This window comes from Bufo bufo, chromosome 3 (assembly GCF_905171765.1).
Source record: "Bufo bufo chromosome 3, aBufBuf1.1, whole genome shotgun sequence".
Taxonomy (NCBI): Eukaryota; Metazoa; Chordata; class Amphibia; order Anura; family Bufonidae; genus Bufo; species Bufo bufo.
The window spans coordinates 319,715,466-319,730,204 of NC_053391.1; the positions used below are offsets into that span (position 1 = coordinate 319,715,466).

Below are 14,739 nucleotides of genomic sequence, written 5' to 3' on the forward strand. Positions count from 1 at the left end.
CCTCCATGCACTTTGGACAATTGTCATCAGTTCTAACACTGATTTTTCGTAAAAATACTGGAGTTTTATAGACTCTGTGGATGATAAATAGTTGTGACAGCTTGCCCTGTTCACTTACAGACACTCTAGGGACTGCCTCCAGTATATCTTCCCACTGATCCTTAGATATGTCCCCCAGATCATTTTCCCATTTCCTCATCCTTGTAAGAGGGGATTCTATCAAGAATTTGTCTAGTAGCAGAGTATACACCTGTGAAATCAAACCTCTCTTCCCTCCAGCTGGGAGAACCAGTTTGTGGACCACATCCATTTTTGCTATAATGCAACCCTTCCTTATCGTGACATCATAGGCGTGTCTCAATTACAAATATTGATAGAACCAAACTTTAGGAATGTTGAATTCCTGCTGTAGGCCTTGAAATGATTTAAATACATTAGTCTCGATCAATTGACCTATCCTCATTACTCCATGGGATTCCCAATTCCGGACTCCTGACAGAGAAATGAATTCTGGCATCAAGTTATTGTTCCAGACTGGGGAAAGCTCACCTACCCCACCAACACCCCTGATCAATTTCACCTTTGCCCACACTTTTTTCATAAGCTCTATAAGCGATACTTTCTCTCTCCCCCCATGCATTCCTGCACCTTCCAGAATACCCATAAGGTCCCTACTACCCAACCAGTGTTGCAGTATCTTTCCCGTCACATCTGGTAGCTGAAATTCCATCCAGCCCTTAAAATGTTGACACTGGGAGGCTAAGAAATAAATCCAGGCATTAGGGACAGCCAAACCTCCTTCAGACTTAGGATATTGCAGCGTCTCCAGCTTAATCCTAGCTTGACCATATTTCCAGATAAGATCTCTGAATATCGAATGTATTTTCCTAAATCTATCTAAAGGGATCCATACAGGGGCATTGTTCAATACGTACAGTAACTGGGGCATCATTACCATTTTTAAGAGATTAACTCTACCCACCACCGATAAAAAGAGTCTACACCATGTCCTTACCTTCAGCCTAAAAGTATTTAGCAAGGGAGTTAAATTAAGTTCTTCAAAATCCAGCAATCTAGGTGTTATATATAGCCCCAAATATTTAAACTTCCCAACCCAGGGTACCAAACTATCGGCTTGCGCACCTGAAAGTGCTTGTCCGTCTACCGGCATCAAGGCCGACTTCTGCCAATTTATCCGGAGCCCAGAGAAGCCTCCAAATCTATCTATTAGAGCCATGGCTGCATCCAAAGAGCCCCCAGTGTCACCCAAAAATAACATAGTGTCGTCAGCATACATAGCCACTTTATTTTGCGTCTCACCATATCTAAACCCCACAATATGAGGTGACAGGCGGGAAAGGGCTGCGAGTGGTTCAATTGCTAGAGCAAACAACAAGGGTGACAATGGGCACCCCTGTCTGGTGCCTCTGGCCAAAGAAAAACTATCTGAAAGCCCCCCATTAGCTCTGATTCTTGCCTTAGGGCTTGAGTACAACACCTTCACCCACTGAATGAACCGAGCACCAAAGCCCATAACTCTCAAGGTTTCCCATAGGTAGTTCCATTCAACACTGTCGAACGCCTTGGCAGCGTCTAACGCAAGTAAGGCCCTATCTCCTCCATTATCAGCTGGAATATTCAGACTAGCATATAATCTGCGGATATTTATAGCAGTCGATTTCCCAGGCATAAAGCCCGTTTGATCCGGGTGCACAATAGTCAGAATCACTCTGGACAACCTGTTCGCCAGCACCTTCGCCAGGAGCTTGACATCCGCTGTTAAGAGCGAAATTGGTCTATAGGAATCAGCAAATTTGGGATCCTTCCAGTGGCGTAGGGATCGCCATAGCAACCATAGCAGTGGCTATGGGGCCCTACGCCACTGGGGGCCCGTCCGACCGCATTCAGTTTTTTTTTTTTTATTAACACACACAGACACTACACACAGGCAGCCAGGAGGTGGCGTAACTACCGGGGAAGCAGCTGCTTCGGGGCCCGACAGTTTATTTTCAAGTTAGTTAAATATCGATGTCTTAATGTTCAGGGCCCCCTTCACAGCAGCAGTCTTAATGTTCAGGCCCGCTCGCTAAAGTGATCTAATTTTACTGTATTCTAAAGTCTACTGATGTGTCTGGGATTCGAACCCACAACCTCCAATGTATCAGTGTATTAGAGGCAAAGCATTTACCCTCACAACCATAAAGGAGGCATTGCAACTAATTGAAAAAATTTAGCTATAACAGTATAAGTCTCATATTTTTTCAGTCAGCAGCAAGGCATCTCTTATGATCTTGTGGTTAGATGCTTTGCCTCTGATACAGAAGGTCGTGGGTTCGAATCCCAGCAGAACCTTTTCTGAAATACAAGCACTGACTCCATATATGGACATACAGGGCGGGACACAGGAAGAGGCTGCATCGCATCGCTGACATGGAGGTAAGTGTTTATTTTTATTTTTTTAATACCCGTTACTGCCATGGGGGGAGCGGGGGGGGGGGGGCACCTGATACTGGCACATGGGGGGAGGGGGGTTGGCACCTGACCTGATACTGGCACCTGGGGGGGGGGGGGTTGGCACCTGATACTGGCACATGGGGGGGGGGAGGCACCTGATACTGTGGATGGCACTGTTTAGGGGAGGGGGATCTGTGTATGGCACTATTTAGGGGAGGGGGGATCTGTTGATGGCACTATTTAGGGGAGGGGGGATCTGTTGATGGCACTATTTAGGGGAGGGGGGATCTGTGGATGGCACTATTTAGGGGAGGGGGATCTGTGGATGGCACTATTTAGGGGAGGGGGATCTGTGGATGGCACTATTTAGGGGAGGGGGATCTGTTGATGGCACTATTTAGGGGAGGGGGATCTGTGGATGGCACTATTTAGGGGAGGGGGATCTGTGGATGGCACTATTTAGGGGAGGGGGATCTGTGGATGGCACTATTTAGGGGAGGGGGATCTGTGGATGGCACTATTTAGGGGAGAGGGATCTGTGGATGGCACTATTTAGGGGAGGGGGATCTGTGGATGGCACTATTTAGGGGAGGGGGATCTGTGGATGGCACTATTTAGGGGAGGGGGATCTGTGGATGGCACTATTTAGGGGAGAGGGATCTGTGGATGGCACTATTTAGGGGAGGGGGATCTGTGGATGGCACTATTTAGGGGAGGGGATCTGTGGATGGCACTATTTAGGGGAGGGGGATCTGTGGATGGCACTATTTAGGGGAGGGGGATCTGTGGATGGCACTATTTAGGGGAGGGGGATCTGTGGATGGCACTATTTAGGGGAGGGGGATCTGTGGATGGCACTATTTAGGGGAGAGGGATCTGTGGATGGCACTATTTAGGGGAGGGGGATCTGTGGATGGCACTATTTAGGGGAGGGGGATCTGTGGATGGCACTATTTAGGGGAGGGGGATCTGTGGATGGCACTATTTAGGGGAGGGGGATCTGTGGATGGCACTATTTAGGGGAGGGGGATCTGTGGATGGCACTATTTAGGGGAGGGGGATCTGTGGATGGCACTATTTAGGGGAGGGGGATCTGTGGATGGCACTATTTAGGGGAGGGGGATCTGTGGATGGCACAGGGGGGGGCATAAATTTTTTTTGCTATTGGGCCCATGCATTTCTAGCTACTCCCCTGGATCCTTCCCAGGCTTAGGAATAACTACAATGATTGCTTCCTGCATAGAATGTGGTATCGAACCCGTCTCCAGAGAATATTCAAGGACCTTAAGTAATTCAGGAAGAAGTACCCCCTGCAACTTTTTATATACCTCCACTGGTAGGCCGTCTGCCCCCAGCGCCTTACCATTCGCCATCTCCCCAAGAGCAGCCTCCAACTCTTCAAGCGTGATCGGCTCTTCTAGTCTCTCTCTATCTTCATCTGATAACACTGAAAGTTGAGCCTCAGCCAGAAAGGTGGACAAGGCCTCCTCCGAGCTAGACGCCTTGGAAGCATAGAGAGACACATAAAACCTTTAAGAATATCTAATATCCCTTTTGTATTTTGGCTACTATTCCCAGTTCCATCCCTTAGTTCTTGTATACAGGAAGATCCCCTCTGTGCCTGAGAGACCACTGAGAGCAGATGCCCTACTTTCTCTCTTTCCTCAAAAGATCTTTGGTGGTAAAAACTACGTTTCCTCTCTGCGGCTTGTAGTAAGTGACACCTCAACTGTTCCTGAGCTACCGCTAGTGTTTCACTATTAGCCATGGTGGGGAATCTACCAAACTCCCTCTCAGCCTCTGTTACTTGTACATGAGCTTTAACGTCTGCCTCTCTGGATTTAGATTTATGCTTACTAATTTCTTTAATCAGTACACCGCTCAAAAACGTTTCATGGCATCCCAGACCCCATGTGTTGAAGCCGTCCCTCCATTGATAGAAAAGTACTCCCTGACCTCCAGAGTAATCTCAGAAAGGTCACCAAGCACATTCAGCCAATGCGGGTTACATTTCCACAACCTCGGTCCCTGTCTAAGCACGCCCAGGCACACATCAATCTGCACCAAGGAATGGTCAGACAACGACCGAGGGTGATAAATAACATCCCTTATCAGTGGTAGCATAACATCATTAACTAAAGCCAGATCTATGCGCGATAGTGAATGGTGTGTAGCAGATCTACATGAAAACACCCGCTTATCCGGGTTACGCATCCTCCATGCATCAAATATACCAGTTTCCTTCATAATATTCTTAAGAGCCACACTCCCCGGTGATCCGCTGGCTCCTTCTACCCGACATCTATCTAAGGAGTCATTCAATGTGCAATTGAAGTCCCCCACTAGCAGCCACGGCAGTCTAGGGAAGTCCGCCACAAAGGTCATAATATCCCGTATCAAGGGAGAAGCAAATGGTGGAGGCACATACACTGACCCCAACACCACCTGGATCCCATCAATCTTGCACACAACACATACATACCTGCCCTCAGCATCCACACATTGCTTCAGATGTTCATACCTTATACTTTTATGCACAATCACACTTACACCCCTGGAGTGAGAGGAATGAATTGCATGTACCACATGACCCACCCAGTTTTTGTTCAGCCACTGCACATTATCATTGGACAAATGCGTTTCCTGTAGGCAACAAATAGCTGGCTGAAAACGTCCCAAATATTGAAATATACACTGTCGTTTCCGTGTATCAGCCATTCTCCTCACATTCCAGCTCAACACTTTAATCACCTGTGTCATGATGAAATATTACGGGATATCTGAATCTCACACCCCATACACATGTCACTCTCTCATAATTCACGCCCCTCACCCATCTCTGACCCATCCCCCTCCCCCTTCCCTCCCCCTCCCCAGTAATCAGGATACTGTGAACAATTTCCCCAACCCCCCCCTACCCAACATCCAACTCTAACACAGAACAAACTGTAAGCACCATGCCCATTGCTGAGCAGTAATCATTACTGATTCCAATACTCTCCCTCAGGTAGAGAATCCTCTCCACAACTGGGAAATACATTTCCATCCCCCAACTTCCTACTCCCGCATCAGGATCTACCATGCGGTAGCAACACTCAATACACTTTTTAACTGGTGTAACGTTAAAGTGACATTAGGGTGTAATCCCCTGCATATAAAGTGAACACAAACTACAAACTATTTCTTTCAAGTGTCCAGGGCTCCACTTCTCAGTTGCCGCTCGTGGACGTCCAGCCACTGTGCCGCTTCATCAGGATCCTCAAAGAATCTGGTGGATCCCAATGCCAACAGTCGCAATTTAGCCGGGAACAACATGGCATACGGAACCTGTAGCGCTCTAAGCCTTTTCTTAATATTCATAAATCTGCTCCTCCTCCGCTGCACCTCATTGGAATAATCCGGAAAAATGGACACTCTGACCCCGTTCAGGACCATCTCATCATTGTCCCTTGACTGGCGCAGGATAGTGTCCCGATCTTTAAAATGCGAAATCTTCGCCAATATGGGACGAGGAGGCCTGCCTGGCGGGAGCGGCCGAGTAGGGACTCTGTGCGCCCGCTCAACCGCGTACAGGGAAGATAGGCCCTTCTCATGGAATAACTGGTGCAACCATTTCTCCACAAACTCTGTAGCATTGGCCCCTTTCTGGCATTCCAACAATTCGCAGATTATTTCTCCTCGATCTGTTCTCTAGGTCATCCGCTTTGGCATATAAGGCAGCTATATCTTTCCCATTCGTTTTAGACGCCATTTGCAAAGGCTGAATAACGTCTTCCAATGAGGACACCCTCTTTTCCAATTCAGAGGTGCGCTCAGAAATCTTGTCCAGGTCATGCCTAATTATAGACACATCTGATCGCAGGCTGCCAACTTGTACTGTGAGCACTTTAAGGGTACTGTTACAACTCGCCACGGCAGCCATTATATCTTTCAAGGTGGGCTCCCTTGCAGAATCGGCCCGAGGGCCTACTGAAGCTTTTGCAGGGCCTGCAGATTTGAGTACCGGCTGACCGGCCGAAACCGGATCGTCGCCATCCATGGAACCGTCCTCCTGATCAGAGGAGGTAGGTATATCAGTCCCTTTATCGCTAGCCGAATCGCCCACTCCGCCATCAAGTCTGGCATATTTGCTAAGTTTAGCTGCCGCGCTCTGGCTCACCATCTCCTGCAGCGCCGACACCTCTCCACCTTCGGAGCCATCTTGGCCCATCTCCAGGCGGTCTTGTTTGACCAATTTGGATGATTTCCTCGGCATTTCAAGGCTCCCGATTTCGACACAGCAGTCACCGGACACCTTCCTCTCACCAGGTAAAGTATTTTCAGGCAGTTTGAGTGTGCTTCTAATATAACTGAACAGGATACTAGCAGGAGCAGTGAGCGGTGCGTCTTACTCCATGCGCTCACAGGCCACGCCCCCCATACATTTGCTTGTTAAATAAGATTTGGTTTAAGTGATCACCTAATCAGCACCTCATGAGGTGTGCCTGTGATGAAATTCAAGAGACACTGGAATGTGGAGATGCCGATCTAAGAAAAAATGGAGTGGCCTCTTAATTTTTTCCAGAGCTATAGATACAGTCCTGATCAAAAGTTTAAGACTACTTGAATAATGGCAAAAAATCATATTTTACATTGTTGGATCTTAACAAGGTTCTAAGTAGAGCTTTAACATGCAACAAGAATAAATGTGAGTGAGACTAAAAAAAATTTGAGCATTCAATTAATTGAAAAAAACTATTAAACTGAAACAGGACCACATGCCTTTAAAAGGCCAAATCTGTGCAAAGATGTGGATTCATTGTCATTTTCTGTCAGGTAGTCACACGTTGTGATGGCAAAGGCAAAAAAACTCTCCCTTTTTGAACGTGGTCGGGTTGTTGAACTGCATAAGCAGGGTCTCTCACAACATGCCATCGCTGCTGAGGTGGGACGCAGTTAGACAGTCATTTGGAATTTCTTAAATGATCCTGAGGGTTATGGAACAAAAAAGTAAAGTGGAAGACCCAAAAAAATGTCATCAGCACTGAGCCAGAGGATCCAACTGGCTGTCCGTCAAGACAGTGGACGATCCTCGACCCAAATTAAGGCCCTTACTGGTGCTGACTGCAGCCCCATAACCATCAGACGGCATCTGAGACTGAAGGGCTTCAAAAACAAAAAACTTCTTCAAAGACCTCGTCTCCTTGAACGCCACAGAACTGCTCGTTTTGGACTTTGCAAGAGAGCACCAAACATGGGACATTCAAAGGTGGAAGAAAGTTTTATTCTCTGATGAGAATTTTTTTACCTTGATGGTCCTGATGGTTTGCAACGTTACTGTCATGACAAGCAGATCCCACCTGAGATGTTTTCTACGCGCCACAGTGGAGGGGCGCCATAATGGTCTGGGGTGCCTATTCCTTCAGTGGAACAATGGAGCTTCAGGAAGTGCAGGGGCGTCAAACGGCCGCTGGCTATGTCCAGATGTTGCAGAGAGCATTCCTCATGACTGAGGGCCCTCGTCTGTGTGGCAACGACTGGGTTTTTCAACAGGACAACGCTACAGTACACAATGCCCGTAGGACAAGGGACTTCTTCCAGGAGAATAACATCACTCTTTTGGCCCATCCTGCATGTTCCCCTGATCTAAATCCAATTGAGAACCTTTGGGGATGTGTAGTGTCCCACTAGGTAAATGTGGGCACTACACAAGGGTCAATTGGGCCACGTTATTCTCCATCTCCTGTGGAACAGTGGCATTGTATTTTACCTCACATTTTAATGTGTATTGCTAAGTTTTTATGTGCATTTCCCCTGTTTATCTGTGTATCAGGCCTGTTAGGGTGCAGTTTCCTCCTCCTAGACAGTAGAGGGAGCTAGGGAACCCCTAATATATATAGTCAGGTCCTGTTTAGGGTAGAGGTCTGTGTGTAGAGTCAGAAGCAAGAAGACACTTTAGCCAGAGAAAAGCTGAGGTGCAGGCTCTAACATGCAGCTAGACAGCCCAGGCTTACAGTTGTTTCCAGGGGAAGAGTTACCTCCTGAAGAAACCTGAAGTTCCTACAAAGTACAGTGCAGAGCAGAGCAGAAGTGTTTCCAGCTGAACAAGAGAGCTGAAGGGCAGAAGAGTCTATTCAATGCAAGGAGATATATACCTGAGGAAGTTTCTTTACCAAGGATAAAGCCACCAATAGGGCATACGGGCCTTGGGATAAAGACAGACAGGAGTTCTGAGGAATAGTGCACAGGATTTCTGAGGAAAGGTGCAGCCTGATCTGTAAGTGTGTTAACCCTCTGAGTATCTTGCAAGAACATTGTGCCTGCCATTATTGTATAAGCCTGCTTGAGACTGCTTTTGTCATATGGAACTGAACCTGCAGAACTGTAAATAGTTAACTGTTCCAGTAAAGGAAGTTTTGGTTCACTGCAAACTGTGTTCCTCATTTATTACTGCTATAAATCGGTGTGCCATCGTTACCGGCACTGGCGTCACGAACTTAAAGGGATCTTGCCACCGGCACTTTAAACCTGCAACACCCAAGGCACCTCACCTACCACCGGCCTGGTCCCTATACATTGAGAGTGCCCCAGAGGACTTCTGTGCCAGCCTCTCCATCACTGCAGTACGCCTGCCCAGGGTCTTCATAAACTGTGAGTAACCAAGAGCAACCCTCGTTTGCCTATTAACCGTGACCTCACCATCGCAATACCCTGCAGGGCTGCGTACTGCAGATGGATGGCAAGGGAAGTTTACAAAAATGGACAACAGTTCCAGACAGTAGATGGCCTTCGTGCGGCCGTCTTCACCACTTGGAGAAATGTTCCCACTCACCTCATGGAAACGCTTGCATCAAGCATGCCGAAACAAATTTTTGAAGTGATAAACAATAACGGCGGAGCTACTCATTACTGAGTTCATGTTTGGAAGTTGGATTTCTGTTTTGGGGGGGTTTAGTTTTTTTGTGGTCCTAAACTTTTGATCAGCTGAAAAACAGCCTGTTTCAGTTTATTCGTTGTTTTCAATAAATTGAATGCTCCAATTTTTTTTGTCTCACTCCCATTTCTTCTTGTTGCATGTTGAAGCTCTACTTGGAACCTTGTTAAGATCCAGCCATGCTAAATATGATTTTTTTTGCCATTTTTCAAGTGGTCTTAAACTTTTGATCAGGACTGTATCTTTAGATAGATTGATTGATAGATAGATAGCATTCAAGTTTAATGGGATATGTGCTTTTATGGAAAAAGACCAAGCGTTTAATCAATGTTACAACATTAGGGAAGTTGGGTAATCAAGAACATTTGCAAGCAAAATTAACAAACGGAATGTGTGTAAATAATACACTAAGTATAAGGATACAGATTCTGGGAAATATGTGTTAATATTAATTGTAAGTTTAAACTGCATCTGGAGTTTGGTCAATAATCAAAGGCGTATGATCAAATAGATAGTATTGGTTAAAAGTTTATAGTGAAGATAAATAACAAATGTAGAGGTGTTGCCACATACTTACCTGCCCCTGCTCCAACGGCTATAGCCCAGGCTATCTGTTGCAGCACAGTCGGGGATGTTCGATTGCTGTGGCAACCGGCCCTGCTGCCAATCAGGCTGGTCGGTGTATCAGAGAGCAGGGATGCCTGACCAATCAGTGGGAGATTTATACAGGCAGCTGCTGGCAACAGGTACTTGTGATTGGTCTTCCTTGCCACACTAGCGTTTGCACATTGTGGAACTCCTGGATCTTTGATCTCTGCTTTGACTTTGTCTCTGACTGCTGACTATATTTCTGACATCATTTCCTGGTATTGTCCCTGACTGTTATTTGACACTGTATTTATATCCGGTTTTAGCTCTGTTGTTTTACTTTCTTGTTTTGTCTTTGTCAGTCTTTCTGCATACCCAATTTTGTCTAGGCCACTGCACTTACTTAAGTTAGGGACCGTTGCCAAGTTGGGGGCCGTCATTTAGGAGGTTACCTACAACCTAAATCTGGAGATTCTGAAGATGGTTGCTCAGAGACTACATCCAATACAAAAAGATGACAGTTTGAAATCAATATTTCTTGACCCCCAACTCCTGTGCTATAGGCAACTCCCTAATCTCAGAAACATCATTGACAGAAACTCACTGCAACATAGTAACATAAGTCTATTTTTAGCAAATCATTTTTTCTTACTTTTATAACTTTTTTTCATTAACAATTTCTGATTGTATATTTTTTTAAAATATTTTATTCATTTTATGGGGGGCAGACATCTTCTATAGAGCTGTTGTTTTAAGCTGTGAACAACAGACTTATAGACCTCCTTTCAGCAGGAACTGTACATAACAGCATAGGGACAGGACTTCTAAGGGCCCATTCACACTGTGGAATTTGCTGGTGGAATTTTGGCACCGACACCAGGTTAAAATTCCAACAGGGACCACATGGTTTCTGCCTCCCATTGTTTTCAGTGAGAGGCAGCACTGCAGGGCTGTAGTAGGCAGTTATAGAGGGAAATGTGACTTGTAAATATAGGGGTACCTGTACATTGATACCTATGAGGGCATCTGTTTAGGGACATACTGTATATGGGGACACTTGCAGCTAGACTCCTATGGGGGCACCTGTGACTATTCGTAGCTGCCTGCATCATTGTCAGCCACAGATTTACCCATAACGTGTAGCCTCCTATAGTGACAATTGTGACTTAGGTATGAGAACATGTTTTGGTAAATGGTATTGAATCACATAACCTGCTACACTATTAAGCATTGCAAAAAAATTAATTAAAAATAAAGGATATAAAAATTTTCATATACCATAGATTTGCATTTTGGAAAAAAATCCAGTCCTCTAATAAAAAATAAAAAAAAGTGATGGCATAGTAATAAACAGTTACTGAGGGCATATAAAAATGCATCTCTTTTAATATATTTTATATATGTAAAAGAGATCCTCAGAAGTATACTTGGAGTGATTCTGATAACCCACCCTAATCTGCACAGCACAGATGAACACGGAGCTGCCTAAAACAGGAAGTTTATGTCTTCTAAATGCTTTAGGGCCCAGAGGGTAAGCTATATTTCAAAAATTTTTATAGATGAAATGGAAAATGAAAGAATTTTGGTTTAAATAATGTCATGTTCTAATAGTCCATTCCCTTAAGGCCTTATGCACACAGCTGTGTCTGTATTTCGGGCTGCAATCATGGATCCACAAACCACGGATACCTTCCTTGTTCATTCCACATTGTTCTCACTTCCATCAACATAAATTACCATTCTTGTCCACAATGTAGGACATGCTCAACAATCTGTAGATAGTCCACACAATTCTGTAGAAAATACAGATGTGTGCAAGGCACCATAGAAATGAATGGGTCATTTTGCTATCCACAAATATGCGCATAGCACACCGAAGAATAATATGGTCGTGTGCATGAGACCTTTAAGGGGTATTCCCATCTTGGACATTGGTGGCATATTGCTTGCATATGCCCCCAATGTTTTATAGGTGCGGGATCCGCACCTATACTTAGAACGGTGCATGCAAAGTGCCAGAGGGCGCACTGAACATGCACGGCCGCCCTTCATTCATTTCTATAGACTGCTGAAAGTCCATAGAAGTGAATGGAGCATTGGCCGCGTTTGCACAGTGCACTTCTCATTTATTTCAGTAGGACTTCCGAAAATAGCTAAGCACGTCGCTCGTAGAAATGAATGGAAGGCGACTGCGCATATAATAAAGGCTTGAAATATCTCACTTTGCATGTAATGATTCTATCTCATATATTAGTTTCACCTTTTAAGTTGCATTACTAAAATAAATGAACTTTGCACGATATTAAAATTTTTTCAAGTTTCACCTGTATGCAATATACTGTATATATATACAGGGGTGTGGAAAAAGTATCGCCCAACGCCCGGGACATGCAGTTCCGGGCGCCGGGCAGGTAGTTTGTTCAGTAGTTTAGCCCTGCTGCGGGCAAATAGCAGGGCTAAGATGGCTTTGTTTACCGGAGCGTCACGCAGTGGATCGGCGACGAGCTGAGCGTGGAGAGGCGTTACCATGATGATGGGGACGCTTGAAGTTAAAATATACCATCGGATTGGAGAAAACTCTGATCCGATGGTATATTCTAAACCCGAGCTGTTCCCATGTTGATGGGGACGCACCTCTGACAGGGCGCTGCCATCCGTGGCACCTGAGGGGTTAATTGCGCGGACGGCAGCTCCCTGTCAGAGGTCGGGTGCCGGGAATGTTTCTACAATGTTTGCAATGGTGGACAGTGCGCCCCCCCCCCTCCCCAGTATTAAAATCATTGGTGTGCAGTGCGCCCTCCCCGGTATTAAAATCATTGGTGGGCAGTGCACCCTTCCTCCCCGGTATTAAAATCCAAGCAGTGTAATGCTGGGGCTCCGATCGGTTAACATGGCAGCCAGGACGCTTCTGAAGTCCTGTCTGCCATGGTCAGTTACTCTGCAGCATTATACTTACATGCGCTGTGGCCGCCTGGCACTCCTCCTTCTTGTAACTCACAGGTCTGTGCGGCGTATTGCTATAAGCATAAGCAATGCACCGCACAGACCTGTGAGTTACAAGAAGAAGTAGCGCTGGGCGGCCACAGCACATGTAAGTATAATGCTGCTGAGTAACTGACCATAGCAGAAGGACTTCAGTAGCGTCCTGGCTGCTATGGTAACGGATCGGAGCTGCCGCTGCCACCAATGGTGGAGGGGGGATGATGGCGCAATGATTTTAATACCGGGGTTGCAGCTGAATTGCGGCCGGCTAACTATATTGTGGGGCAGGAGGGGGCGTAGTGGTTTGTTGAAGTGATTGGCACCATAACCATGCCCAACGGCTGCAATGCGATCGGCTGCACATGATCGCAAGGCACATTATGCCTGCGGTCCAGTCCAAACAAAATGCTGCAAGCAGCATTTTGACCGGACCTCAGGCATAATTGTGCCTTGCGATCCCGTGCATCTGATCGCCTGCGGCTGTGGCTACGGTGCCATTTACTTCAATGGATCGTCACGCCCCCTCCTGCCCCACAACATAGTGAGCCGGCCGCGATGTAGTGCACTCTGGACAGAATCATGTGGTGTGAACGAGGACTAAACTTAGAGTCATTTCACACCACAAAGACTGGAACGCAAGCCAGCCACCTCCCTGCATAAGGAAGCGTGGCGCTGCATTGAAATATGGTTTTGATTTAAAATTATTTTTTGTATCAGGACAAGTAGATTGTCATGAGGGACAAGTAGATCGAGCCCCCGCTTTAGTCCTTCGACAAGTAGTTTTTTTGACATTTCCACACCCCTGTATATATATATATATATATATATATATATATAAATAAATAATGTGCAAAAAAGAGCAGCACTCCAGCGCAGGATAAAATAAAATCCCAATTTTTTTTTTCACCCATGTTGTGGCGACGTTTCGGCTCTACAATTGAGCTTGAGAAAGGCTCAATTGTAGAGCCGAAACGTCGCTACACCATGGGTGAAATTTTTATATTTTATTTTATCCTGCGTTGGAGTGCTGCTCTTTTTTGCACATTATATTTGGGTAAGCTTTAGTCCCCAGAGTGTGCACCCGGCTATTTCATACCTATATCGGTGCTGCCTCCCATTTTGTCTTTACTATATATATATATATATATATATATATATAATCTCATTGGAAGATTTCCATTTATGTGTATATTAAGCTGCTACATTAGAATTTTTTTAAATGGCAGGTGTCCCTATACTGATCTAAAAATATAAAACATCTCTGGGTAGTTGATCATTTGACTATTTATGATTCTATACATGGCAATCACGTAAAGTCTCGAGAGCCGTCAACCACCTATCAGTCACTCAGTCTGTCACTCTAGTAAATTTATACGTGATTTCTACTTACTCTGTAAATAGACTCCTGATGTAATCTGTAAAATCCTTGGCAATGAAGAAACAGGTATTGATGCAATAAAATCATTCAGAGATACAGCATTTTCCAGGTTGTCCATGATGTATGCACAGGAAATAAATTATGTGTCGCGATAATTACATGAGCTTCTTGCTGGCTGCAGCAACAAATGTATGGTGACTCAAGCCCTAGATCATCGGCGTTTCCTGTCCACATGATATCCTAAACAAACTGAAACTATAAGAGAGGAACTGGTCCTGCAATTTTGTTAAATACATATATTAATAACACACTGTTTACCCTTATATCTCATGTCTTATATCCCCAGGTTTAAATATCTCAAAATATTTCTAATGCATTGATATGATAGGATTATTTCAACATTATTAAATCTTGGCTATACATG

At 45.3% G+C, this 14,739-nt stretch overlaps 1 protein-coding gene across 2 annotated transcripts in view; it reads right to left on the reverse strand.

Annotated features, from left to right (window-relative positions):
- The window catches only part of THEMIS2 (thymocyte selection associated family member 2), a 77,579-nt gene extending 63,091 nt beyond the window's left edge, over positions 1-14,488 (reverse strand). For both annotated transcript variants that reach the window (XM_040424338.1, XM_040424337.1), the window contains exon 1: positions 14,328-14,488. In XM_040424338.1, the coding sequence (XP_040280272.1) occupies positions 14,328-14,433 (106 nt within the window). In that variant the 5' untranslated portion in view covers positions 14,434-14,488. The remainder of the gene's footprint in view (positions 1-14,327) is intronic.
- Between the last annotated feature and the right edge of the window lie 251 nt (positions 14,489-14,739).